Raw genomic sequence first — 25,870 nt, forward strand, 5'->3', positions numbered from 1 at the left:
TAACTGGAAGAAAACGTAGACTTTATACAGTCCAATGAAGACAGATAAACTGGAAAGACATCTAGTATTAAGCAGGTTTACCAGTGGGGGGAATGGGGGGATTTTTCTTTAAAATTAGTGTATGTAGGGGCGCCTGGGTGGCGCAGTCGGTTAAGCGTCCGACTTCAGCCAGGTCACGATCTCGCGGTCCGGGAGTTCGAGCCCCGCGTCAGGCTCTGGGCTGATGGCTCAGAGCCTGGAGCCTGTTTCCGATTCTGTGTCTCCCTCTCTCTCTGCCCCTCCCCCGTTCATGCTCTGTCTCTCTCTGTCCCAAAAATAAATAAACGTTGAAAAATAAAATTAGTGTATGGAGTCTCTAGTTTTAGGCTGAGACGCTGACAGAGATTCTTATGTGAAAAAAGTATTTCTAATAACATCTAAATTTGGTACCAGGATAAAAATGTAAAAATCTGTTAACAAAAGCTCTTATTAAAAGAGGTGTCTTTTGAGTCATTAAAAGATCAGCTTGACGAAATTACTCAGAGAAAGACAAATACCATATGACTTCACTCATATGAGGACTTTAAGAGACAAAACAGATGAACATAAGGGAAGGGAAGTAAAAATAATATAAAAACTGGGAGGGGGACAAAACAGAAGAGACTCATAAATATGGAGAACAAACTGAGGGTTACTGGAGGGGTTGTGGGAGGGGGGATGGGCTAAACAGGTAAGGGGCACTAAGGAATCTACGCCTGAAATCATTGTTGCACTATATGTTAACTAATTTGGATGTAAATTAAAAAAAATAATAAATTTAAAAATTTAAAAAAAAAGATCAGCTTGGTTAGCCACTTCCAGTGGTCTTTCCATAAAATTTCCATAAGATCTTTCTCAAAGAGTTTTCTCTTTCTCACAAGATGGAATGCTACTGCAGGAAAAAATTAAAAGGGCTCAGCATCCCCCAAAAGCAAAACTCCACCGATTTAACATCAGTTTTTTATAAAAATTAATCTTTAAGATTCTCATCTTTGCTAAACTAAAACTCACAAGCAAACTGCAAATCTGAACAGGTTACTTTCTCCAACATGTATGAAGAAAAAGGAAACTTTGTTTTTCTTTAGATTTGTGGCATGTAAATAAAGGAGAAATATGCATAACCATTTCTCAAAATCCAAGAGAAAAGGTTTCTCAATTCAAATGGCAACTTAACAGAGCCACTGCTAATATAACTTGCAATTTCAACATGAGTTCTAAATACTGAAACAGCTTAGAGTCAAGTTTTTTAGTACTAAATATAAAGAGCAAGGAAGCTTTTGGGAAGAATTCAGAATCTGAAATTTAAATGTTTATGTAATACTTATTCACTTAAAATAAAAAAGTTTAAAGTAGAGCACACATTTGAAGGTAAAATCTAAGACCTAAAATCGTTAAGAATGCTGCCCTTTATATTAAAAGGGGTAGTAGGTTTTCTAATATCATGACAGAAAACCAAAGCCTATTTGCCTGTTTTATAAATATCTGCATCCTTTGTTGGATTCAAAACTCCACTTTACCCATTTCCCTTGGGTTTCTTCCATCTCACTGAATACCATTGTTGTATTCAGATTATAACATCTAGCCAAAGGCAGAGATCACATAAGCCCCCTGAAGACTTCCAAAACATTAAAACCAGTAGAAAAGCAGAGGAAATACTCTCATGCCTGGAGCTGCTGGGAAATCCTTCTCTCCTTTTAGAAAAATAAACTTCTTGTTCTAAAGATAATCACTTGAAGAACAAAACATCACCAGTACATACAATACACAGCACTTTCAATAATTCTACAGAATAAATAATAAAAATCCTATAGATTTTGCTAGTACTTTGGCTTTAAAAAAAAAAAAAAAAGACTAAGTAAAGAACTGTTACATCAAAGGATTTTTTTGTCCAGAAAGAGAAGAGCAATAAAAGAGACTTAATCCGAATTTCTCCTTCTCGCATTCAAATGTGCATTTCTTAACACCAAAAAAATGCTTTTAAAAAGATTAGATGCTACTTTGTTGATTCCATTTAGCCACAAAGAGAACATCTCAATCCCCTTCTATTTAAAAAAGGAACTAGTTAAATATACAGTATATTTTCTCACTCAGTTGCTTATTAGGACATCCTTTTCTCCCAGATATTCTGACATTTCAAAGTTTGTGGATTAAAAAAAAAGAAGACTACTAAAAATTCATTTCTATATATTTTCACCATTATAAAAATGGCAGCCATTAACCTATCATTTGTTTTTCAGCTTATTAAAATACACTTTGCTGTAAAGAGAAATCTAAATTCAAACATTTTCAATACACACACACACAAAGGCATGGGCAAAAACACTACAGCGCAATCACTTTCCATGCACACATTTCTTTAGATCCCCATGAAGCATGCCACAGAAAGTAGCTCAATTTTTCCTAAATTGTATGAATTGACTGCCTTTTTGCTTCACTCATGGTGCACTGCAAAATTCTAAAATTAACACTTAGGTGTTCATGTTATTCAACAATATGTATTGAGAATTCTCTCAAGAGAAGACCTAAAACATAAAACATTTGGCTTTCTAAATGACAGTGCTGAAATCTGCAGTGTAGTTCTACTTTGGCATATATAAAGCAAAATTTAAATCCTGTTAATTCATCACTATTTTTTAATATTCCCCTTAAAAGAATTCAATTGCACATGAAGCCCAAACAGAAAGAGCCTAGAAAAGCGACAGGAAAATGACTTTTTAAAAATGCTGACGCTTTTCACACCCAGGTTCAGTCATGCCAGCTGAAGAGAGGTGTTAGATATGGTTTTATTTATTTTAAATCTTCAAAATGTCATCATTTCCATGACATTACAAAAACTGGAACCAAGAGCAATTTATTTTCATGATCCTGATTCTCTGATTCAAAGCACTTTTTAGAAAATAATTTCTGCAAACTTAGAAGGTATGTTCAATGGATCATTTGTTTGCTACTGCTTAGAGTTGAATTATTTTGTCCCAGATCTCCTAGTAAGCTAGGGATACAAAGAGATAAAAAGGAAACACACACACACACACACACACACACACACACACACACACACACACACACACACAGTGATCCAATATCTGAATCACTTCAGATATGGCATCCGTTAAGGGGGTCTTTGCTCCTAACTGTGTAAGGGTCCTTAGCTATGGTCTGACTTGCACAAGAAGTACACATGGCCCCTGAGAGGCGCTTTAGTCCCCTTTGGAAGACACTGTTGGAGAGACTATAAATGACACAGTTACAGAAACTGTTACTAATAGCAAGCCAGGTGGTCAAGAAGGATGCGAAGCGGTTGCTGTGGCCAGTGGAGCTCTCCAATAAGAAGTAGATGATGTATGGCAACCAGAGGATGTAAAATACACTAGTAATTCGGAACAGGACCATGGCATAGCGCTTATCGGAACAGCTCTGCACCTCCCCAGTCTCCCCACTCTGGTTGCTGAAGCGGGCTTGCCTTTCGCTGATTTCCTTTGTGTGCTGTTGGCAGATGCGGAAGATGTTGAAATAGGTGAAGCACACAATGAGGGCTGCCGGGGCATATAACATCATCACGATGAACAGGGTGAAGTAGGGGTCGGTGTGCCAGGACTCTGCACACCACTGAAACACATCTCCATGATATCCAGGTTTGCCCCAGTGGAAAAAGGAAGGCAGGAAGACCAGGGTGGAATATAGCCAAATCAGGAAAATACACAGGCGTAGTCTCCAAGGTGTAACCAGAGTATTATAGGTTAAAGGTTTAGTGATGGCAATATATCTATCGATGCTGATACAGGCCAGAGAGGCCATGGAGACACTCTTCAGAACTGATACTACAAAACCAAATACCTGGCAAGTCAAAGACTCCTCTACTGGGAGGGGGTAGTGGAGGAGTGATAAAGAAGGGACCAAGCAGCTTACCCCAACCAAGAGGTCAGCATATGCCATAGTCTGAATAAAATAACTTGTAGTATGGTGGTTCAACAAAGGTGCACAGTGAAATACAAAAATCACAATGATGTTGCCAGAAATAATCAATACGGTGAGAAAGACAATAATCAATACTTCCAAAAGGCAAAAATTGACAGTTTCCAAATAGCCAAATGTCAAGAGGCAAAAAGGGCGGCTGCTCTGATTACCATCCAAGGTAGAGTTCATCTTGAGCTCAGGAGTGATCTCTCACTTCATGCTGCCGCTTGGCTGCTGCCAACAGTTCAAAGGAGCAGCTGCTGTCATTGCGGTCAGCTCTGTGTGTCTGTAATAATGCCAGAGGAGCCTTAGTCCCCAAGCTCCTGATGCTGCTCTGGTGCATTGCCTGCAGTGTAATTCCCCTTTAAATCCTTCTTGGAATAGGGAGAACCAGCAGCAGTTGTCTGGCCAGTCCCAGATGTGACCATAGTACCAGGTTTACCATACATATAGCGCCAGGGGAGTAAGGCAAACTCTGGGTACATTGTCTTCAGGCCAATGAGGGTAGGGGTTAGGGGCAGAAGAGAAGGGAGGAAGATTAGGAGCTTCAGCAAGAGTTGTAATGAGTCTCCTCTGAACAGCTGATAGAAGAAAAGGAGAGAGCATTTTACATTTTGCATCCAATGCCCTAATCAAAGAACCTGGCTAGCTCAGGCTAGTATCAACCCTCCCACTCCATCCCACCCCACCCGGTACAACTATTCATGGCTACTCTCAGCAGCACCCCACATAACTGGTCCTTACTTTACAGAGGAAGAGAAACAACAGCAAGTTTCATGATCAACATAAAACAAAATCAATCACAAGCCAGATCAATCTAATCCCATTTCCTCTCATTTGAGCCTTTCGGGGGAGAAAAAGAATCTGCTTATGGCATTTCTGAAAATATCTTACTATAACTACCACTAATAGAATTAGCTCATTTTCTTCACTGATTCCAATGTAATTATTTCACCTCTTCGAAAACATTTCAACAGAATTTATCTGTCTAGCTCAATTCCAAAGTGTTACCTGTAATTCTGCATGCTGCAATCCAAACAAAAGCCACAAAACATCCTTAAGAGAAAGCCTTGCAGTGCAGGAATGTGCCTCAGCCCCGTTTACTGCAGAACTGAGACACAGAGGGAGGGGATAAAGGAGGAGGAGGAGGGGAAACGGGGAGAAGAGGGGGCTTGGGAAAAGGAAGAAGGGGGGAGGGGAAAGAAAACGCCTGTGTGCACACACCCTTCGGCATCTTTAGCAGCTCATTAGAATTCATCGCCAGAGAAGTGGTCCCTGATTTCCCGACTGCACATTGGGGGAATAACTTAATATGCCTGCAGTGCAGTGTTTGAAAGCTGTTTCCTCGTCTGTCTGGAATCCCCCTTTTAGTAGATGAGCAGAATTTAGACTCTGCTAGTAATGAGAAGGGGTTGCAACCTGGACAGAGTGCCAGCCAGGAATTAGATGGAAACACACTGCCAGAGGCGTAATGGTGAGAGGAAATTCCTATTTTCTTATAGCATTTTCCTCAGGAACAAAGAGCAATGTTAAAGAATGAAAGTGTGCTAACAGTGCGGGGCAACTGAGAAATCATAATTTAGCAGCACAAGAAGTTCTAGCTAGAAGGCTAAATATTTAGCATTTTCTCTCACAATTCACTGGATACTGGCCAATTTTAAGATAGATGACAAAAATAAAGCAAACAATCAGTTTTTCAAGAGAAAAAATAAAGAAAACTTCACTCATTTTGAATACTGAGGAAACAGCACACAATCATGTTGTTTCTGTATTCAATACTCCTCTACAGTTTTGAGATACCATTTCTTGCTTCTAGTTTACTGAGAAGCAGGTACACAAATATACAAACAAATGATGGACAAGTAAATATACCCATTTCCACTCAGGCTTTAAAACTGTAAAATGCACAGTACAAATTAGCTTATGTATCTTAGATTACACAATCTTGTTTGTGCTTACTTAAAACAATGCAAGTTGGGGGCACCTGGGTGGCGCAGTCGGTTAAGCGTCCGACTTCAGCCAGGTCACGATCTTGCGGCCCGTGAGTTCGAGCCCCGCGTCAGGCTCTGGGCTGATGGCTCAGAGCCTGGAGCCTGTTTCCAATTCTGTGTCTCCTTCTCTCTCTGCCCCTACCCCGATCATGCTCTGTCTCTCTCTGTCCCAAAAATAAATAAATGTTGAAAAAAAAATAAAAAAAAAAAAAACCAAAAAAAAACAAAAAAAACAATGCAAGTTGGAGTTACATTGTGGCTCTTCTGGTAGTGACAATTTTCAGCTAATTAGAAATGTGTTTTTTAGCATTTTTTCCTCCAGGTGTCTTTGGACTCTCAATTTATTCTTCTAAATAAAGTTCCACATACCCAATAGAGTAAAAGAAAATAAACTAATGTTGGCATTTCTAAGTATTCTATAAAGTCGGCACACCTGGACAGAGATACACATTATCTGATCCAATTTTAACTTTTGCTTTACATATGTGCTTTCTCATTGAAAGCAAACAGCCACCCATGATCAGAACTGAATTAATTATATTTTAAGATCAAAAGCACTGTGCTTATTACATGAAGGCAAGAAACTGAAGAACGTATTGCACATAAGCTTGAGAGATATATTTGACAGGTCTTACTGGAGAACATAGCAAAATGTGGCATAGAAAAAAAAACCCTATGGCACTGAACACCCATCTGATTCAAATCCTTGCTCTTATATTACTTAGCCTCTTTTACACTCAAGTTTCATCATTTATAAAAATAAAGTACTTCCTACTTTACAGAGTTGTTGCAAAATAAAGGCGACAGGGTATACATACAAAGGGCTTATCAATACTTAGCATATAGAGAGTATATAACTTTACTCTTTTTCTTCTCAATTAAAATATCCTTCCTAAGTAGTCTGTGCTTTTCCGCCAACCATGTTGTACTGCTTGACGATGGGGTCCTCTGATACCTAAAGGGCTTCTCTTATTGTGAATGCCCAGGTCTGAGGCCCACAACAGTCACTTGGATACTTTGTTGTCACACATTCCTCAAATGCATTAAGACTATACATATGCAAGGCAGTGAAAGTATCTGAAAAGATAGAATGGTGATATGGCATCAATTATTCCCTCTCCACTAATGATTTCTCTGCCTATATGTTTCCAGTCCTGACTTCACTCCTGAGCATTCTTTTCCATTTCTAATCTGCCTGCTACTCTATATATACATCTTCCACCTGGACATCCTGTAGACTTCAACCACAGCATGTCCAAAATTAAAATCATTTTCCTCAACAAATCACCCTCTTTTTTTTTTTTCCAACATTCTTTTTTCCTAGGCACTCAGTTATGAAACCTAGGAATCATTTTGACCACTCTCTCCCCCTCACCAGATTCCCGGGAATCTATTTCTATGGTGGCTCTTAATTCAGTTTTTAATACTTCAGGCCATCATTAAATATTGTCTGGGCTTCTAGTCTTGTTCATTTTTCTGATCTATTCATTTCTGCCTAAATATCCAATAGCATTTGCTTTATTATGGTATCCAAAGTTTAAGAAGAGTCAATGGCTCCCTATTGCCTTTCCAATCTGATCTCACTATTCCACCCCCCTCCCCAATACCTTGCCTTCCAGACAAACCAGGTTATTCACTATTCTATACATTTACCACAGACTTTATTTTTGAAGTCTCATTGTTTGAGTGCTTAATATTGAATGAAAAAAGGAAAGATTTCTGAGTTATATTTCAATAAATAAAAAAAGCATTCAAAGTCAGTAGTATAAACTTTTCTAACTACTTGTGAATTCTGTCATGTAACTTATTCTCTCTTCATCTCAGGCGTCTCATGTATAAAACTAGACAATTATGGTGATAAAAAAGACACTGTGTTGGCTGATTACTTTAAAGAATTAAAAACGTAATAAAAAAATACAAGCTATTACATTACTATCACTAGCATAATAATAGTTCTTCCAACTTCATTTCTGTTTTAGTAAAATTTCTCTTGGGGCTATAATCAAAATATTCATATAGGAAACTCAAAAAAAAAAAAAAAAAAGCCTGAGAGCAGTACTTTATCAAATCAATCAAGAGTTAAATGTTTTGTTTCAGATCAAAGAAAAACACTTTCTTCAAAAGACACGAAGTTAATGACATAAGGTGACAATAAGTCTATGTCTTCAAAAAAAATCTATATATATATTTCCTTGTTAAGTTTTAATTTAAATTCCAGTTAATTTACAGTGTAATAGTAGTTTCAGGTGTACAATACTGTGATTCAACATTTCCATACAACATCTGGTGTTTATCACCTATTTAACCCATGCCCCACCTACCTCCCCTCTGGTAATCATCACTTAGTTGTTTATAGCTAAGAGGCCTGTTTCTTGGTTTGCTTGTTTATTTTGTTTCTTAAATTCCACATACGAGTGAAATCATATGGTTCTCTTATTTCGTTCAGCATAATACTAGCTCCATCCGTTATACATTTCTTTTTTAAAATAATGCAGTCTCTTATGTATGTATATATGTGTATAGATATAGATACAATTTTTTTAAAAAATAGCATTTCTTTGTGTGTGTGTATGTATGTGTGTGTGTGTGTGTGTGTATAGTGTGTGTGTATATGTGTGTGTGTGTGTGTGTGTGTGTGTGTGTGTGTGTGTATATGAATGTTTGGAAGGAAACACTGGAAATCAGCTCTACTTTTCAGTGGATGGTAGTTGGGATTAAAAATGATTTTTAATTTTCTTTACGTTTTTCTGTATTTTCTGGATTTCCTAATTTCTTTTTTTTTTAATTTTTTTTTCAACGTTTATTTATTCTTGGGACAGAGAGAGACAGAGCATGAACGGGGGAGGGGCAGAGAGAGAGGGAGACACAGAATCGGAAACAGGCTCCAGGCTCTGAGCCATCAGCCCAGAGCCCGACGCGGGGCTCGAACTCACGGACCGCGAGATCGTGACCTGGCTGAAGTCGGACGCTTAACCGACTGCGCCACCCAGGCGCCCCAAGGATTTCCTAATTTCTTTGTAGAGTTGACCCTTGAACAACATGGGTTTAAACTACATGGATCCACTTATAAGTGGATTTTTTTCAATAAATACGGTATAGTACTATAAACATATTTTCACTTCCTTATGATTTAAATAACATTTCCTTTTCTCTAGCTTACTTTATTATAAGAATGCAGTATTTAATACACACATAAAACATGTGCTAATCAACTGTTTATGCTACTGGTAAGGCCTCCAGTCCACAGTAGGCTATTAGTAGTTAAGTTTTGGGGAAGTCCAAAGTTACGGTTTTTCAAATGTGTGGTGGCTCATGCCCTCTAACTCACACATTGGTCAAGGGCCAATTGCACTAGTCTTATAATTAGGTTTTCAAAAAACAGCCAAAATAATATATAACATGTCCGTTTTGGTAAAGTTAACAAAAACTCTGGCCACAAGATGTCCTCCCAGAGCCACATTGAATGGATGATGCCAAGTTTAAGTCACCTACTTCATGGGGTTCAGTTCCACCTGTCCTTATGCCATCACATCAATTTTCTTCCAGTTTTTAATGGTCAATTCAACTCAGAATGGACCCTTGGAGCCCCGATTAGGGGCACCTGGGTGGCTCAGTTGGTTGAGCATCTGACTCTTGATTTTGGCTCAGGTCATGATCCCAGGGTCATGGGATTGAGCCCTGCATAATAAGGCTTTGTGTTGAGTGTGGAGCCTGCTTAAGATCCTCTCTCTCTCTTTTTGCCCCTCTCCCTGTCTTGTCTCTCTCTGTCTCAAAAAAAAAAAAAAAAAAAAAAAAAATCCTACAGAATGAGAATATAACTGGATGAACCATGTAAAGATGGCCAACATTTAACCATTTCATTTCTGGTTAAAGATTTTCTGATCTATAAAACTGGTAACTTCTGTATGGATCAACCTAATACTAAATAATTAAAACAACAAAGAGAACTAAAAAAGAAATAAGACAGAAAGATGAAACAAAAACTGTCCAAATTATATTTATACTTCTCTCAACCTATTCAGTGGCTTAATGATTATAGATGAGAAAGGATCAATCTCAGTTCCCCTAATCTGTAAGATTCACTTCTGGGCATTACTTATTATTAGGTAAAAATGAGGTTTAAATGTGGATTTATTTAATTAACATATTATTTTAGTGCAGCTAATGTGGGTATGTATGTACCAATGTCATTCCAGAACAAATTTGAGGGCCTTTGACTCTTCTTTTACTCCTCTCATCTCTTATATTCAGTCAATCATTAAGTTCCAAAGATTGTATTATCTCTGAAACTTCTCAAATAATATCTTTCTTTATCCCTTCTGCCACTGCTCTGATCCAAGTCACAATCATCTCTTGCCTAACTCACTAACAGGTTTTGCTTCAATTAGTCTTACTCCATTCTAATTCAAGTAACTGGAATGACCATTCTATAATAGTAACACAAACAACAGCAGTAACTAAGCAATAATTTATACTTACTATGGGTTATAAATTGTACCTAATGTTTTGTCTAAGTTCATTCTAACAACTCTACAAATAAGGTACAATTATCCTCTCATTTTACAGATAAGGAAACACAAGTCTAATGTTAAACTGCCCAATGTCAATGGCTTAAATATAGTATAACTGGGATTTGAATCAAGACAATTTGGCTTCAGACATATACTCCAATCCACTTTGCATACTGCCTTCTAAATGTGAATATGATTTGTCTGCTTAAAATGCTTCAATGACTTTCTACTGCCAGAAATCTCAAATATGACTTATTTAAGCTTTCGAAGATCTGGCCCCTACCTATGTTTTCTGGCCTTATTTCCTTTCACACTCTATGAAATTGCCAAGCTCTCTCACACCCCTGGGCACATGCTTTCCCACTGATTTTTAACATCACACATGCCACAAAGCACCCTATCCCAGCCCAACAATCCCCTTCTTTGGTAATTTCTGAACAAGAGACCTTTTCAAATCCTTAGATGAGAAGTCCTTGTCATGTGCCACACAACAATATGTATTTTCTCTTCTGTAACTCTCATACAACTTTACTGTAATTGGTTAGTTAATTGTTTGTTTCCCTCAGTAAACCATAGTCTTTCCCAAACAGGGAGCAGGTATATTTTATTCTTGGCATATCCATGAAGCCTAGCACAAGGCTGACATCAAGCAGGCTTTCAAAGGTATTTATGGCTGACTAAACAACAAATGTCTAATAAGACAACAGGCAATTCTGAATGAAGATCTTTCAAGTAAAGCCCTAGTATGGTAATTCTAGGTAATTCTAGGTAATCCCAGTTTAATTCACCTATTTATTAGGTCGATGCATATGAAATTGCCTATATGTAGATCAAAAATTATCAAAAATCAGGTAATTTAATATGATCAAGCCTATTATGTTTCCAGTCTTATAATTCAGGAAACCTTTAGAACTCCCTGGGCAGATATGACTTACAGAAACTCACTACAGGAGACATGATATTACAGAGATAGGATATAGAGACCTGAAATTATTTTCATAAATACCAATTTGAAGAACATGTATCTTAGTCCATTCAGGTTGCTATAGCAAAAATACCAGACTGAATAACTTATAAACAACAGAAATTTAGCACAGTTCTGGAGACTAGGAAGTTCAAAATCAAGGTGTTGGCAGATTTGGCATCCCATCAGGATCCACGGTCATCTTCACTATGTCCTTATAAGGCAGAAGGGGCAAGGGAGCTAACTGGGGTCATTTTGATAAAGATACTAATCTCATTCATGAGAGCTGCTCTCTTTTGACCTAGTTATCGCCCAAAGGCCCACCTCCAAATACCATTACATTGTAGGGGTTATGAGTTCAACACATGAAATTTAGGGGGATACATTCAGTCTATAGCAGGCCTACTACAGCAACTGCTATGTGGGAGCACACAATATAGTTTTAAAAGTCTACTCAAAACCTATTTTCCTATAGAAGCAGACAGCAGGAGTACTCGGCTGTGAAACAGAATCATGGGCTATTTTGGGAGGCAGGATTCAAACATGCTATATATCTAATTTTCCAGCATGTTCAAGCTGAAAGGAAAATCAACCATTTACTTTAGCAAACTTATTTAAGAGAAGAGTAAGTGAATGGTCACAAGTCAAGAACTCATTTGAGTTCATATAAGCTAGTGGCAGAGCTGGAATAGTACTCAGGCTTCCTAACTCCAAGGCCAGTGCTCTTTTTGCTAAATTGACTTCCTTTTCATTCTAGGTTCTAAGGCTATATATTATTGAATCTTTCACTACTGCCAAGTCTACCAAAGATATTTTCAATTAAAACCAAAACAATCTGCATAATAATGGAATTTTAATTAGACATTTAAATTAAATTTCCAGACTGGTAAAATGTGGCTGGGCCTCTAGGACCTCCCTTGGACAAACAATTAAAAATGTAAAGAATGGTTACATGGACTTTTTATTAATTTAGATTTTGGATACAAACTTGAAATTCATAGCAAAAGATTCTTATAACAAAAGTTTATCAATAAAACCACTAGAGAAAATAAAGCAAACAGGTTTCAGAAAACACAAGACTGAGTGGTTATAAAAGGAATGAGAAACAAAAGGAAGCAATTTTGACATAAATTTCTGCTACTAAGCAAACTAAATAAATAAATAAATAAATAGAGAGTCAATAGCATAAAAGGTTAAAAATAATCAAAAGAAAGAAGGGCCAGAAGTGGATTCTGGAAGTTGGAGACCAGAAAGTGTCTCCTTTTCCCTCCATTGTCAACTGCAGTTTGATTCACCAGACCCAAACAGCTCAGTCTTACAACTTGAGAATTTACAAAAAAGCGCCATGGGAGTCCCTATGGATTACCTATTAAGGTTCCTCCCCAATGTGTCTGACAAGTTCTATCTAGAGATCAAGATTGAGGAGCCTTTGGTCAAAGGCCAGAACGAATAGAAAACAAAGAATCTAAGAGTATCTGGTCTGCAGAAATTTATTCCATGAAGCCAAGGATAGTTCAGTATCAAGAAGTCTATCATAATGTTGATAGATTATATATCTATTCCACTACAAATCTGTAAAAATCACATTAAATGCTAAAAAAGAAAAAAAAACACTTCTTAAAAAAATTTAGTAGACATTCCTAATAAAATCTCAAAGCCAGAGATGGAAGAAAATCACTTAAATACAATAAAACCTACAGGAGCGCCTGGGTAGCTCAGTCAGTTGAGCATCCAACTTGGGCTCAGTTCATCGTTTCACAGTTCATGGGTTTGAGCCCGGTGTTGGGCTTTGTGCTGACAGCATGGAGCCTACTTCAGATTCTTTGTCTCATCCTCTCTCTGCCCCTCCCCTCCTCACTTTCTCTCAAAAAATAAACATTAAAGAACTTTTTAAAATAAAAAATAGGGGCACCTGGGTGGCTCAGTTGGTTAAACGTCCAACTTTAGCTCAGGTCATGACCTCATGGTTTGTATGAGTTTGAGCCCTGTGTTGGGCTCTATGCTAATAACTCAGAGCCTGGAGCCTGCTTCAAATTCTGTGTCTCCCCCTCTCTCTACTCCTCCCCTGCTTGCACTCTCTCTCTTAAAAATAAACAAAAAAAATTTAAGTGAAAAAAATAAAAATTAAGACTTACCAAAGAAATGAACAGTATGCTTTCCAAAAAGTAAAAAAAAAACCTAAAACCACGTTAAGTAAAATCAGGAACTAGATAAGGATGCTAGTTATCATCATCATCATTTAACACTGTCTTGATGTTTCTAACATACAAAGAAAATCAAACAGTCTGCATGAACAGTGAAAAAAAGCAACTGTTTTTGCTGCTGATATTACTGCATACCTGAAAATCTCAAAAGATGCTAGAATCCAATTAGGGGAACTAATAAAAATATCAAGAGGCAGATGGATAGAGAATTAAAAAAAACCAATGTCTATTCTCTATTGTAGCAATTAGGTCCTTGAAATAGAAATCAGAAGGAAAAAAAAAATACTCCATTTGCAACAGCAAGAATGCTCTAGGATAATTCTTAGGAATAAATTTAACAAAAAAGGCACAAGACATATATATGAAGGCAACTCTAAAGCCTTTAACAGACATAAAATAAGACCTAAACAAGTGGTAAGACATACCATCTCTTAGATATAAAGACACTATAACAATGTAACTTATAGCCTAAATTAATATGTAAAATAAATAAAATTCAAATTAGAATCCTTATATAACCTTACAGGGAGGCACTGGTGGTAAGACTGGAGAAAATGATTTTAAGAGTTATATGGAAGATTAAATATATGAAAGAATAGATAAGAAAAAAATACGGAATAAGAAACAGTGAAGAAAGATTTGAAAAAAGATAACTCAAAGACTCTTAAATCAAAACAGTATTGGTATAGGGACACACAAACTGATCAATAAGCAGAAAAATCTAGAACTCAATCCCAGTATATATGAGAATTTAAGATCTAACAAAGATGGCAGTTCTATCCAGCAGGAAAATGAGAGTAGCACAATTGGTTATCCATCTGGGAGAAAGTAAAACTGGGCCGCTATCATATGCCATGTACAAAAATAAATTCCAGATGGATTAAAGATATAAATATATAACATATACAATAAAAATCTTGCAAGAAAATCTCAGAAATTGCATTTACAGACTCAGAGGTGGGAGAGACCTTAACCAAGACACACTTTTCTACATAAAAATTGAAAATGTTTTGTAAGGCATGAAACCATCAGTAAAGTCAATAAAGAATTAAAGTTTTAGAGAGATATTTATAAAGAAGATAAAGGATTAATAAACATAATAGAGTACAGAGTTTTTTTGGGTAAATGATTTTTTTTTTAAGTTTATTTATTTATTTAGAGAGAGAGTGAGCACAAGCTGGGGAAGGACAGAGAGAGAGACAGGGAGAGAAAGAGAATCCCAAGCAGGTTCTGTGCTTGATCCCATGAGCTGACCATGACTTCAGCAGAAATCAAGAGTCAGATGCTTAATCAACTGAGTCACACTTGCACCCTGATAATTTTTATCTTATCTAAGTGATCTTCTTCCATCTCTGGTTTTGAGAATATATGTTTAAAAAAGATGAAGAGGTAATTCACAGAAGACTAAATTGCTTACATTTACCAGTAGTCAGAGATCTGCAAACTAAAGATATGCTGGTATCACTTACATCCACTGACAGCAGAAAATTAAATAGTTACTGATAACTAATACTATTTGGGATATGGGTTAACAGGTACTTTGCTACACCGCTGGTGAACTATAAACTGCAACAGCCTTTTCGAAAATCAAGCCGGACATAAGTAAATTAAATATAAAAATTAAATAATCACTTAAAAAAACATGTCACCCTTTGATCCAGCAATCACACTCCTGAGACTCTTCCATAAAAAGAAGAGATTTAGAACGTGTTTAAGTATGTTTAGTAAAACATCATTTAGAGGCTAAAATCTGGAAGCAAAGTAAATGCCTACCAATAGAAGAGTAACTGAATAAAAAACTACACATAAAAACAAATGTGTTCATGTGTCTACAGGAAATTCTGTGTAAGTACATACATGGCTGTATAAAAAAATTTTAAGTTCAAGGATAGACAAGTAGGGAGAATGGAAAAGAACCAGCTTTAGAGTCATCTCTGAGTTCAAATTCTGCCTCTATCATTTACTATGTGAATGATTATAAGCAAATTACTAAGCTTCACTGAACCTCTGTTTCTTCATTTCTAAAATGGAAATAGTAATTACCACTTCACAGGGATTTTCTTTGGATTTATGACATAATGGTTATAAAGTGTTTAATTCAGCATGTGACATATGTGCTCAAAAAGGGCAGCTACTACTACTATTTTTCCCTTCTTGAGATGAAAAAAAAAAATCTGAAGTTCTCACTTTAAAAAAACTTAAAACCTAAAAAATAAAAAACTTTAAAAAAAAAAAAAAGGGAGAAGAGTGCCCTCAAACTCCACTGCTTTTAGAAATAAGAAACACCTTGGGGCGCCTGGGTGGCTCAGTCGTTTAGGCGTCCAACTCTTGGTTTCAGCTCAGGTCATGATCTCATGGTTCATGGGTTAGAGCCCCGTGTCAGGCTCTGTGCTGACAGTATGGAGCCTGCTTGGGATTCTGTCTCCCTTTCTCTCTGCCCTTCTCCTGCTTGCACACGTGCGCTCTCTTTCTCTCTCTCTTTCTCAAAATAAATAAATATTAAAAAAACTTTTAGAAATAAGAAACACCTTCAAAATACATACATACCTATGTATTTTCTATTGCTGAAAGGTAACCTGTCCCTGGATTATAAAAGTCACATGGGAAAAACCCTACATATATCCCCTTGTAAGACAAGCTTGATAATTAAAGCAAGGTGACGACAAAGATGTTCATCAATTCTATTTGCAAGGTAATGTTTTGGGGGGCTTCATTCTATAAATCTAGTCACTGTTTCCTGCCATAAATTTAGTCTATGAAGCAGCAAAACAAAACACCTCTAAAGTAATATTACATGCAAAATTTAAGAACATGAAGCATATACCTGGCAAAGAACCCATGTCCAGAATAAATTAAAAACTCCTAAAATTAGTAATATATAAATATATACACACACACACATATACATGTAAATATTATTGTCTATATACATAGATTAACATATATAAACTTTGCTTTTTTAGTCCATTTGGACAGCTATAACAAAATACCACAGACAGGATGGCTTAAAAACAGCAGAAACTTATTGCTTACAGTTTTGGAGGCTAGAAATCCAAGATCAGGGTGCCAACATGGTCAGGATCTGATGAAGGCCCTCTCCTTCACTGCAGACTGGTGACTTCTTGCTGTGCCCTCAAATGATGGAAGGTGGTGAGGGATCTTTCTAGAGCTTCTTTCATAAGGGCACTATTTGCTATCATGAGAGCTCTGTCCTCATGACCTAATCACCTCTCAAAAGCTTTACCTCCATCTTAAAAAAATTTTTTATCGTATTTTTTATTTAAAAAAAGTTTTCTTTAATGTTAATTTATTTTTGAGAGAGAGACAGAGCACGAGTAGGGGAGGGGCAGAGAGGGAGACACAGAATCAGAAGCAGACTCCAGGCTCTGAGCTGTCAGCACAGAGCCCAACATGGGATGCTTGAACTCACAAACCGCAAGATCATGACCTGAGCTGAAGTCGGATGCTTAACTGACTGAGCCACCCAGGTGCCCCACATTTTTTTTTAGAGAGAGAGAGAGAGAGAGCGCGCACGCACACACAGGTGAGTGGGAGAGACGGGCAGAAGGAGAGGGAGAGAATCTCAAGCAGTCTCCATGCTTAGTGTGGAACCTGACGTCAAAACCAAGAGTCGGACACTCAGTATACTGAGCCACCCAGGTGCCCCTCAAAGGCTCTACCTTCTGATACCATCACTTTGGAAATTAAATTTCACCACATGAATTTTGAGGGAGACAAACATTCACACCATAACATTTGCTAAATGCAAGAATGTTCATAGCAGGTTTGTTCACAATGGCTAAAACTGGAAAAGAACAAAGCAAAACCAAATACCTATAATAGCAGAATAGATTTTTTTCAAGTGAGCTTTATTTCTACAATGGAATACTCTCTGCAATTAAAAAAATGAAAACAAAAAGAGAAAGACGGGCTCCTGATACACTCCCAAATTAGATGAACAAAAGAAGTCCCACTCAAACGGGTATGAGCTGCATTATTGTATGATTACATTTAAATGAAGTTTAAGAATAATCAAAACTATGGCACAGAAACAGACACTCAGATCAATGGAACAGAACAGCGAACCCAGAAATGGACCCACAAATGGATGGTCAACTAATCTTTGACAAAGCAGGAAAGAATATCCAATGGAAAAAAGACAGTCTCTTCAGCAAGTGGTGCTGGGAAAACTGGACATGCAGAAAAATGAACCTGGACCACTTTCTTACATCATACACAAAAATAAACTGAAAATGGATGAAAGACCTCAATGTAAGACAGGAAACCATCAAAATGCTCGAGGAGAAAGCAGGCAAAAACCTCTTTGACCTTGGCTGCAGCAACTTCTTACTCAACAAGTCTCCAGAGGCAAGGGAAACAAAAGCAAAAATGAACTATCGGGACCTCATCAAAATAAAAAGCTTCTGCACAGCGAAGGAAACAATCAGCAAAACTAAAAGGCAACTGACGGAATGGGAGAAGGTATTTGCAAACGATGTATCAGATAAAGGGTTACTATCCGAAATCTGTAAAGAACTTATCAAACTCAACACCCAAAAAAACAAATAATCCAGTGAAGAAACGGACAAAAGACATGAATGGACACTTCTCCAAAGAAGACATCCAGATGGCCAACCGACACATGAAAAAATGCTCAATGTCACTCATCATCAGGAAAATACAAATAAAGCACAATGAGATACCACCTCACACCTGTCAGAATGGCTAACATTAACAACTCATGCAACAACAGATGTTGGCAAGATGTGGAGAAAGAGGATCTCTTTTGCATTGTTGGTGGGAATGCAAGCTGGTGCAGCCAGTCTGGAAAACAGTATGGAGGTTCCTCAAAAAATTAAAAATAGAACTACCCTATGACCCGGCAACTGCACTACTAGGTATTTATCCAAGGGATACAGGTACGCTGTTTTGAAGGGGCACATGCACCCCAGTGTTTACAGGAGCACTATCAAAAATAGCCAAAGTATGGAAAGAGCCCAAATGTCCTTCGACTGATGAATAAAGATGTGATATATATATACAATGGAGTACTACTCGGCAATCAATAGGTTTCACCTCCTAGCTCCTGCACTGTGGTTTTGACAGGCACTCAATTAATGCTGTTTGAATAGTTATAGCAACAATGGAAAAAAATCAGAATATTAGTTCTTGAAAGAAAAAACATCTGTCTAGAAATAAAATGAGAAGAATACGAATATTGTCATCAAATAAAAGTCATTTTCTGGTAAGAGGTCCAATTTCATGTTCAAATGTTGTTCTTCCCCATAAGATTTTTTTACAGTAAGAGTTTTATGGAGATATTATTCATCGAAGGTTTTAATATATTTTTAAAAGAAGTCCCACCTTTTGTCATACTAAAAAATTCTTAGGTATTATTCAGGGTTCTGAGCAATTCATTCATAACCCAGGTTTGGGAATGGAGAAACTGCTTTCCAAAGAGAAATACTTCAAGAGTGTGAGAAAATAAAAACAAAAATTAAAACCAATGAGATGGGCACAAAGGCATGAAGCATCACTTAATATTGAAGAAAATTAAATTCTTGTATGCTGTTCAAGAATAGTTTTTGTTGTTTTGCTTGCAAAACCTTAAGGAATGCATGAACTTGAGAGGGAATACTATAAAATGAGAATTCTTCATTTTAGAGGAATGAGCTAAAAGGGACTCCAGTATAAGAGAATAAAAATCATGTTCTTCCTATTGTAGAAACTAGAACTAGGCCTTACCTAGAAAAAGCACATTTCTGTGAAGTGTGAAAACAATTAAAATAAACAAAAAACAGTGTTTAATATTGCATGGCACAAATGATCTGACTGAACATGCAATTATGGACAAAAAGGATTTAGATACACAATGAACAGAGGCCATCCTCTGCCTCCAAGGTGAAGTCAGTCAAGGAAGAAAAACCTTTTTCCTTTTCTTTTTGTGCCAACACTAGAAACAACTTTTGGGCTGTTGTGTAAAATTGAAATCAAATAGCCACAATAATCTTTTCATAACAAATTTCTAAAAGGATTAAATGCTGAGGCTGAATTATCAGCCCCTTACCTTTGTAATGAGAATTCGGTATTTTTCTACCAGGTGGTCATTGTTGTGACAACCTGCTAGCAGTTGCCAGACTTCTCCTCGCAGAGCTTCAGGAACACCACTTCTTACTAAGGATGACAACTGCTTTGGTCTCACACTCAAATTGAGATGCCTAAAAAGAAAGCCATAATCTGTAAGCACATTAAAGATTCTCTAAAGAGTGGTTTTTTTTTCTTTTTTAAGATCTTGTTTTTAAGTACTTTCTACACCCAACGTGGGGCTCAAACTCACAACCCCAAGATCAAGAGTTGTGCATTCCACCATCTGAACCAGCCAGGAGCCCCTAAAGAGTATTATTTTTATGAAAACTAAACTAAAAGGTTTTTAAAGACTTAATAAAGGTAACATACTAAGAAAGAAAAAAAGTATTGAATTAGATGTGGCCATGATAACTGTAAAAGATTGGGTGGAGGAAAGAATTGTGCAGCTAGACTGTTTTGTAAGTATCTTTAAATTACTGCTGTACTTAAAAAAATTTTTTTAATAAAAATCAAGGGGCGCCTCGGTGGCTCAGTCGGTTGAGCGTCCAACTTCGGCTCAGGTCATGATCTCGCAGTCTATGAGTTTGAGCCCCGCATCAGGCTCTGTGTTCACAGCTCAGAGTCTGGAGCCTCCTTCGGATTCTGTGTCTCCCTCTCTCTCTCTGCCCCTCCCCCGCTCATGCTCTGTCTCTCTCTCTCTCTCTGTCAAAAATTAATAAACATTAAAAAAGAATTAAAAAAAAATCAAAACTGGAAACTATAGCTTTATGGTTGTGGCTTATATAATAAAAACACAGCAAAATTCTAATCACTGGACATATACCCAAAGATAAGGGCTTGGCCCTGCATCAAAATTCACAAGTGAATTAAATATTTATATGTTCTAAGTTAAAATAGTATTCTAAGTTAAAATATTTAAATATAAAAATAAAACTTTCAGCGGCTTTTGTGATACCTTGCTTCAAGTAATATTTTTGAATGATTATGATGGATAAGGAAGTTTTGATTGTACTATTGTAACATCAAAATAAATTATTAAAGTCTTTGAGGTTCATTTATCTCATTTACAAAGTGGGGAAAATAAAACTTATCTTGAAATGTTGGTACCAATTTACAAAGCGGTTTGCATGAAATCTTATTCGATTCTCACAACCACCATGTGAGGTAGGTGGCTAGTATCTCCAGTTTTACAGATGGAGAAAGAAGTTCAGGGAAGTTGATTAAATGACTTAGGTAGTCCTCAAACTCTAAGACCTATGAATGCGCTGATATCATGGCTGCTTTGTGATTTGAGAGCTACCAATACTGAGCCAGTAAAGCAGGACTCTGATGTGAAACGGCTCCTGTGACTATCAAATTTAAACAGTAAGTTACTGATACAAAATGACCACTCTCAAAATACAAAAAGGACTCAGATTTTTCTCAAAACGTTCCTAGAATTCTACAGAATAAGGCACAGTATGTTTAAAAATGGTTAATTCTGTGATGCTAGCACCCTAATGTAGTAGCTATAGACAATTCAACATAGTTTTGTCTTTGCTTGGGAAAAAAAATTATATAAAAGTTGAAGGGTTGGGGGCAGAAAGAACAAAAGCAGTTGTTACTTAATTTAAAGACTGATGCACTATGGTCTGTGCACCAAATGTGGCCCACTGCCTGTTTCTATAAATCAACTTTTGTGGAGACAGCCTTTTTTGTTTATGTATCATCTATGACTGCTTTTGCCCTATAACAGCAGAGTTGAGTGGTCGTGAGAGAAATTACTGCACCACAAAGCCTAATATTTATGACCTATATGTATCTATGGCCTAAATATATATGACCTGGCCCTTTACAGAAACAATAAGCCTAACCCTAGGTTTATTTGCTAACTCTAGCTTAACTTATATTGGTAAATTATTTTCAGAATAATTTTGTCATTGATCATATTAACTTTATCTCAACATACTATTTTATACCAACATTAGTTATCTTCTGCACTAAGAGTCACGTTTAAATGAACTTGGAGAGTTAGAGCTCAAATGTACTGCTGCTAATACTGCCACTAAAATCTAATGTGGAATTAAATAAACAGGCTTTAGGATCAGACTTGCCTGTGTTAAAAATTCTAGGTCTGCCATTTACTAACTAAATTGCTGACTAAATCTCTGAGCCAGTTTCCTCATCTGCATAAATGGATACTAGTTCATAAGGTTGTTGTAACTGAAATAAAACACGGAACTTAGCACAATGCCTGGCATATGGTAAATTTATTAATTCTTACTACCATTGCTACTAGTACAACATCCATTATTTTTAATTTACAATAATCCTGAATGGCAATTTGAAAGACTTGTGTATTTTGTAAATGAAGAAAGAGACTCAGAAGAGTTAAGTGACTTGCCCAAGACCATACAGCTTGGAAGTAAAAGAGGTTGGATTTGAAGCCAGGTCTACTAGGCTCTAAAACTCCACAATATCGCCATGTTTCCTATGATGGAAAAAAGTGATGAAATGAATTAAAGAAAAAGACTGCATTATCATTTCTGAAGATATGACCCAAACCAGCAAAAACAGTTTTAAACGCCCTAAACAAAAATCTAAACTCAGTTAATATATTTGAGGAAATGGGACAAGGACGTAATTTAAAAAATTCAAAAACTGAAGAAACAAAACTTGTTAACAAAACAAATTCCAAACAACTGTATAAAACGCTGCTGAGTTCATCCAATAAAACCTAGAGTCTAAATGCTGTATCTAAATGATTTTAAATACAGTGTTATGTAACCATGTCAAGATTCAATTACATTTCTATTTTAGAGCAGAAACCTTTTTCTTCAGATGAAATGCCTGCCAGCAGCAGTCCAAACACTCCAAATTCACTGAACTGAAAATATAATTGTGACGAGAGCATCAGCAGGTCTGTCTCCTGACTGCTAAAGGAATATCAAATATAAATGAGAACTATATCCCAGGGGGGCTTTTGCAGAGTTCATTTATTAAAAGCACTTGTGTAAAGACAAACCATGCTTTGGTTTGCATTCTCCTCCTGTACACATTTGACATTTCCCAATGTGGAGCACGTTTCACCAGAAGTGTAAAGCTCTCGCACTGTGAGAGATGTGAGAGAGCTAGAAGCAGATGATGCCCATTTGTAGTCCCATTCCTTAAGGACACAGAAGATTTTTTAAATGCCGAAACATGGTTTTCTAAGAACAGAGTGAAAGGCTTCAACAGTTAAATTTTCTGAGAAAATCAGACCCCAAAGTAACAGGCCCACGGGGAACTCACATGACAATTCTAACAACCAGAAAGTCAGAAATTAGAGAAGTGCTCACATCACTTTTGAAGCTTTTTTTCCCAGCATATACTGGCATCCTACAGAGAGGAAAAAGGAACTACATAAATGTCTCACCAACCTGACTTACCAGAGTGTCTCTGGTCTCATTAATAAATACCTGAAATTAGTGTGTCCTTTTTAGACAGTCTACAGGATAGTGCTTAACAATGTTGTCAAGCTATCTCTTGAGCACAGAATTTCTCTTGACAGGAAATTCCTGAATCTTACAAGTGTTCGTAGGAAAAGTAATTGTTAGAGCAGTCAATGTATACAGCACATTCAAAACACTCTGCTGTACATAACACAGATAAGGAAAAATCCCACCTGAGGCCTCTACTGTGGCTCTATGCATTGTGTAAGCATCCTCCAAACTTCCCTGATAAAGGTGTACTGTCTTAATTGTTGTGTATATTATCTTTGTCAGTGGTTCCTAAGTGCATCAATAAAAAGGCCATCTTTCTTGATTTATTCCTTTCATATATTCCGTGTCTGGATTAATATTTTCTGCAGCAATGAGAATTTATTAGGTTTCTGATATTCTGAACGTTGATTGCAGATATTCACTACTTACCCTTAAAACGGCTAAAAACAGAGATTCTAGAATACAAACCTCATATTTTGGTTTCTGTGCTACATTCCAGAATTGAATAGTTCCAAAATTGAATACTGTAGTTAAGGGAAGATATCCTACCCAGAAAATGAGAATTACAGATGAAAAGGAGAACTATTCTAACTTACCATTTTGATAGCAGTTCTCCCCATGTTTCAAGAATTTTTCCTGCACATTCTTTGGATACATCACCAAATCCACTCAACAGGGGTTCATCATTATCTTTAATAAAACACACAGAAAAGGATAACAAAAGTGGCTATGCTAGCCAGAAGAATGAATGGAAACATAACGGTCAAATTTGAAAGATTTTACTGGGAGGATGAAGTCATAATTTCTTTTAGCATATAAATGTAAATACAAAGAAAATGAAAATGGTCCTAGGTAGAATGTTGCTGTGATCTCTTTATTTCTTTAGCTTTCCATAGAGGTCCACATTATGTCAACTGAGGAAAAGAGCCATTTAATTATAAAATGGTAAAACTCAAATTATGGTATCTTCTTTTTCCTCTTCCAAAGCAAACAGCTTTATCTATGAAAATATGTACCAGTCTTATTTACAACAGTTAAAAAAATTTACAAACCACCTAAGTGTCCAACAGGAGTAGAGCAGAGAGCGGCTAAATAAATTATGATACATGATGTTTACAATGTGATTACACACTGACATGTGTTTACATTAATAATCTGGCAAAATGCCACATAAAGTAAAAATATCAAGAGCTGATAAGTCTTTGTTATGATCAAAATAGTCTGGAATAAATTATGCTAAGACATTAACAATTACTGTCTCTGAGTAATGGAGTTATGGTTTACTTCCCTCTTCCCCCTATGTTCTTATGACTAAATTTTCTACACTGACATACATTAATTTATAACAGAAAGCACAAAAATATCAAAAAGGATCAAAATGAATCATTTCAAACTGAACTCTAGTAATTAAGAAAAGTAAATTCAAATAAGAAAAGACTATAAGATAGGAAGGCAGTGAAAAAAAGGGACACTGATAAAGAAGGCCTGTGAAAGAATTTTTAGAAGTTATCATGGGGGGGGGGCGGGTGGGAAACATGGACTAAGACATTTACTTAATCAATCTTCTTTTGTTGGACGCTTAGGTAGTTTTCCATTTTTTGCTACAAATAGTGTCAGGATGAATATATCTCTTGCTTTCATTGGGTATGTGCCCAGAAGTGGATCCTGGGCTAAAATGCATAATTTTAAGGATTCTGTAACTTACTGACAAATTGCCTTCCAGAATGGCTCTACAATTTACATTTCCACTGTTGAGTACAATGGTACTTGCTTACATATGTCCTCACCAATGCTATTTCTAAGATTTTTGGCCTAACCTGCCTAAACAAAGTTTATACCTGTAATACCTGTAATGATCTTTATACCTGTAATGATTACATCATGAATTTGCATCTCAACTAGTGACAGCTCAGAAATCCATGATACTTATAACATCTGTACATTGTAATGCCTTAGACATTATCGTCAGTTTTGATGGTAAGATAGGGAAGATGCAGACTGAGTATAAGTGAGACCTCCTTTGGGACAAATGGGAGGATCAATAAGGAAAAGATAAATGCTCAAGGGCACGAAGATAAACTTCCCCAACTTCATTATTTTGTCAGAATTCACCCTACTTTCTAAGGTCTCACGTAATTCTCCACTCATTCAAATATCAATATAATACAACTCTCTGGGGAATAGTAGCTATAAAAAATGTACTAAGATGTACAAGAGATGACAATTCCTTTAAAGAGATCAGGAATATCTGCCTTATCAAGTTGTCTTTTTCTGGTTTGGATGCTTTCAACATATGTGGACAGCAGTCTGAAATATGTGGTTACAACTCCATGTACCTAAGGCAGGGGTATGGGTAGAAAGGGAGCAGGCAACCTCAGATGCAGAATGTTGCTTCTGAACACCTCTCCTTTATATCTGCTGGCTTCCAGTCCTGGGAGCACCAATGTCCTATGGAATAAGGAGCCTCTCTACAGGACCATGGACATTTCTTTCCAGGGAGCAAACACATGACAACAGGATGGGTCTCCTTGGTCCATATATTATGTTAGAGGATTAAAAGATGGCATGTCTGCACAGCTTTCTTCAGCAACATGGTCCTGTCCTTAGTTTTTCACTATAGGAATGGATCGCAGCAGGGGTACCCATTCCACAAATATTTACTGAGCATCTATTACATACC

General features: G+C 36.8%; 2 protein-coding genes across 5 annotated transcripts in view; both read right to left on the reverse strand.

Annotated features, from left to right (window-relative positions):
* Positions 1–25,870, reverse strand: part of RABGAP1 (RAB GTPase activating protein 1) — a 171,342-nt gene that overhangs the window by 73,196 nt on the left and 72,276 nt on the right. For 2 of the 3 annotated variants that reach the window (XM_047829198.1, XM_047829199.1), the window contains 2 exons: positions 23,787–23,880; positions 19,710–19,860 (listed from right to left, as the gene is read on the reverse strand). In XM_047829198.1, coding sequence (XP_047685154.1) covers positions 19,710–19,860; positions 23,787–23,880 — 245 coding nt within the window. Of the gene's footprint in view, positions 1–4,983; positions 5,003–19,709; positions 19,861–23,786; positions 23,881–25,870 lie in introns of those variants that run through there. The other variant, XM_047829200.1, reaches the window with a different exon arrangement.
* GPR21 (G protein-coupled receptor 21) lies at positions 727–16,848 on the reverse strand. Of its 2 annotated transcripts, none has more exons than XM_047829206.1 (2): positions 16,676–16,848; positions 727–4,553 (listed from the first exon to the last, which is right to left on the reverse strand). In XM_047829206.1, the coding sequence occupies exon 2, from the start codon at positions 4,159–4,161 to the stop codon at positions 3,112–3,114; it is 1,050 nt and encodes a 349-aa protein (XP_047685162.1). In that variant the 5' UTR covers positions 4,162–4,553; positions 16,676–16,848; the 3' UTR covers positions 727–3,111. The 2 variants fall into 2 exon arrangements, with proteins under 2 accessions (XP_047685162.1, XP_047685161.1); XM_047829205.1 differs by lacking the exon at positions 16,676–16,848 and adding an exon at positions 4,984–5,091 and having other exon boundaries at positions 1,869–4,553.

Source organism: Prionailurus viverrinus, chromosome D4, assembly GCF_022837055.1.
Source record: "Prionailurus viverrinus isolate Anna chromosome D4, UM_Priviv_1.0, whole genome shotgun sequence".
In the NCBI taxonomy this organism is placed as follows: Eukaryota; Metazoa; Chordata; class Mammalia; order Carnivora; family Felidae; genus Prionailurus; species Prionailurus viverrinus.

What these genes read in the sequence shown, in the direction of transcription:
- GPR21 (XM_047829206.1), bottom strand. Translation starts at nt 4,161, where the DNA reads ATGAACTCTACCTTGGATGGTAATCAGAGCAGCCGCCCTTTTTGCCTC.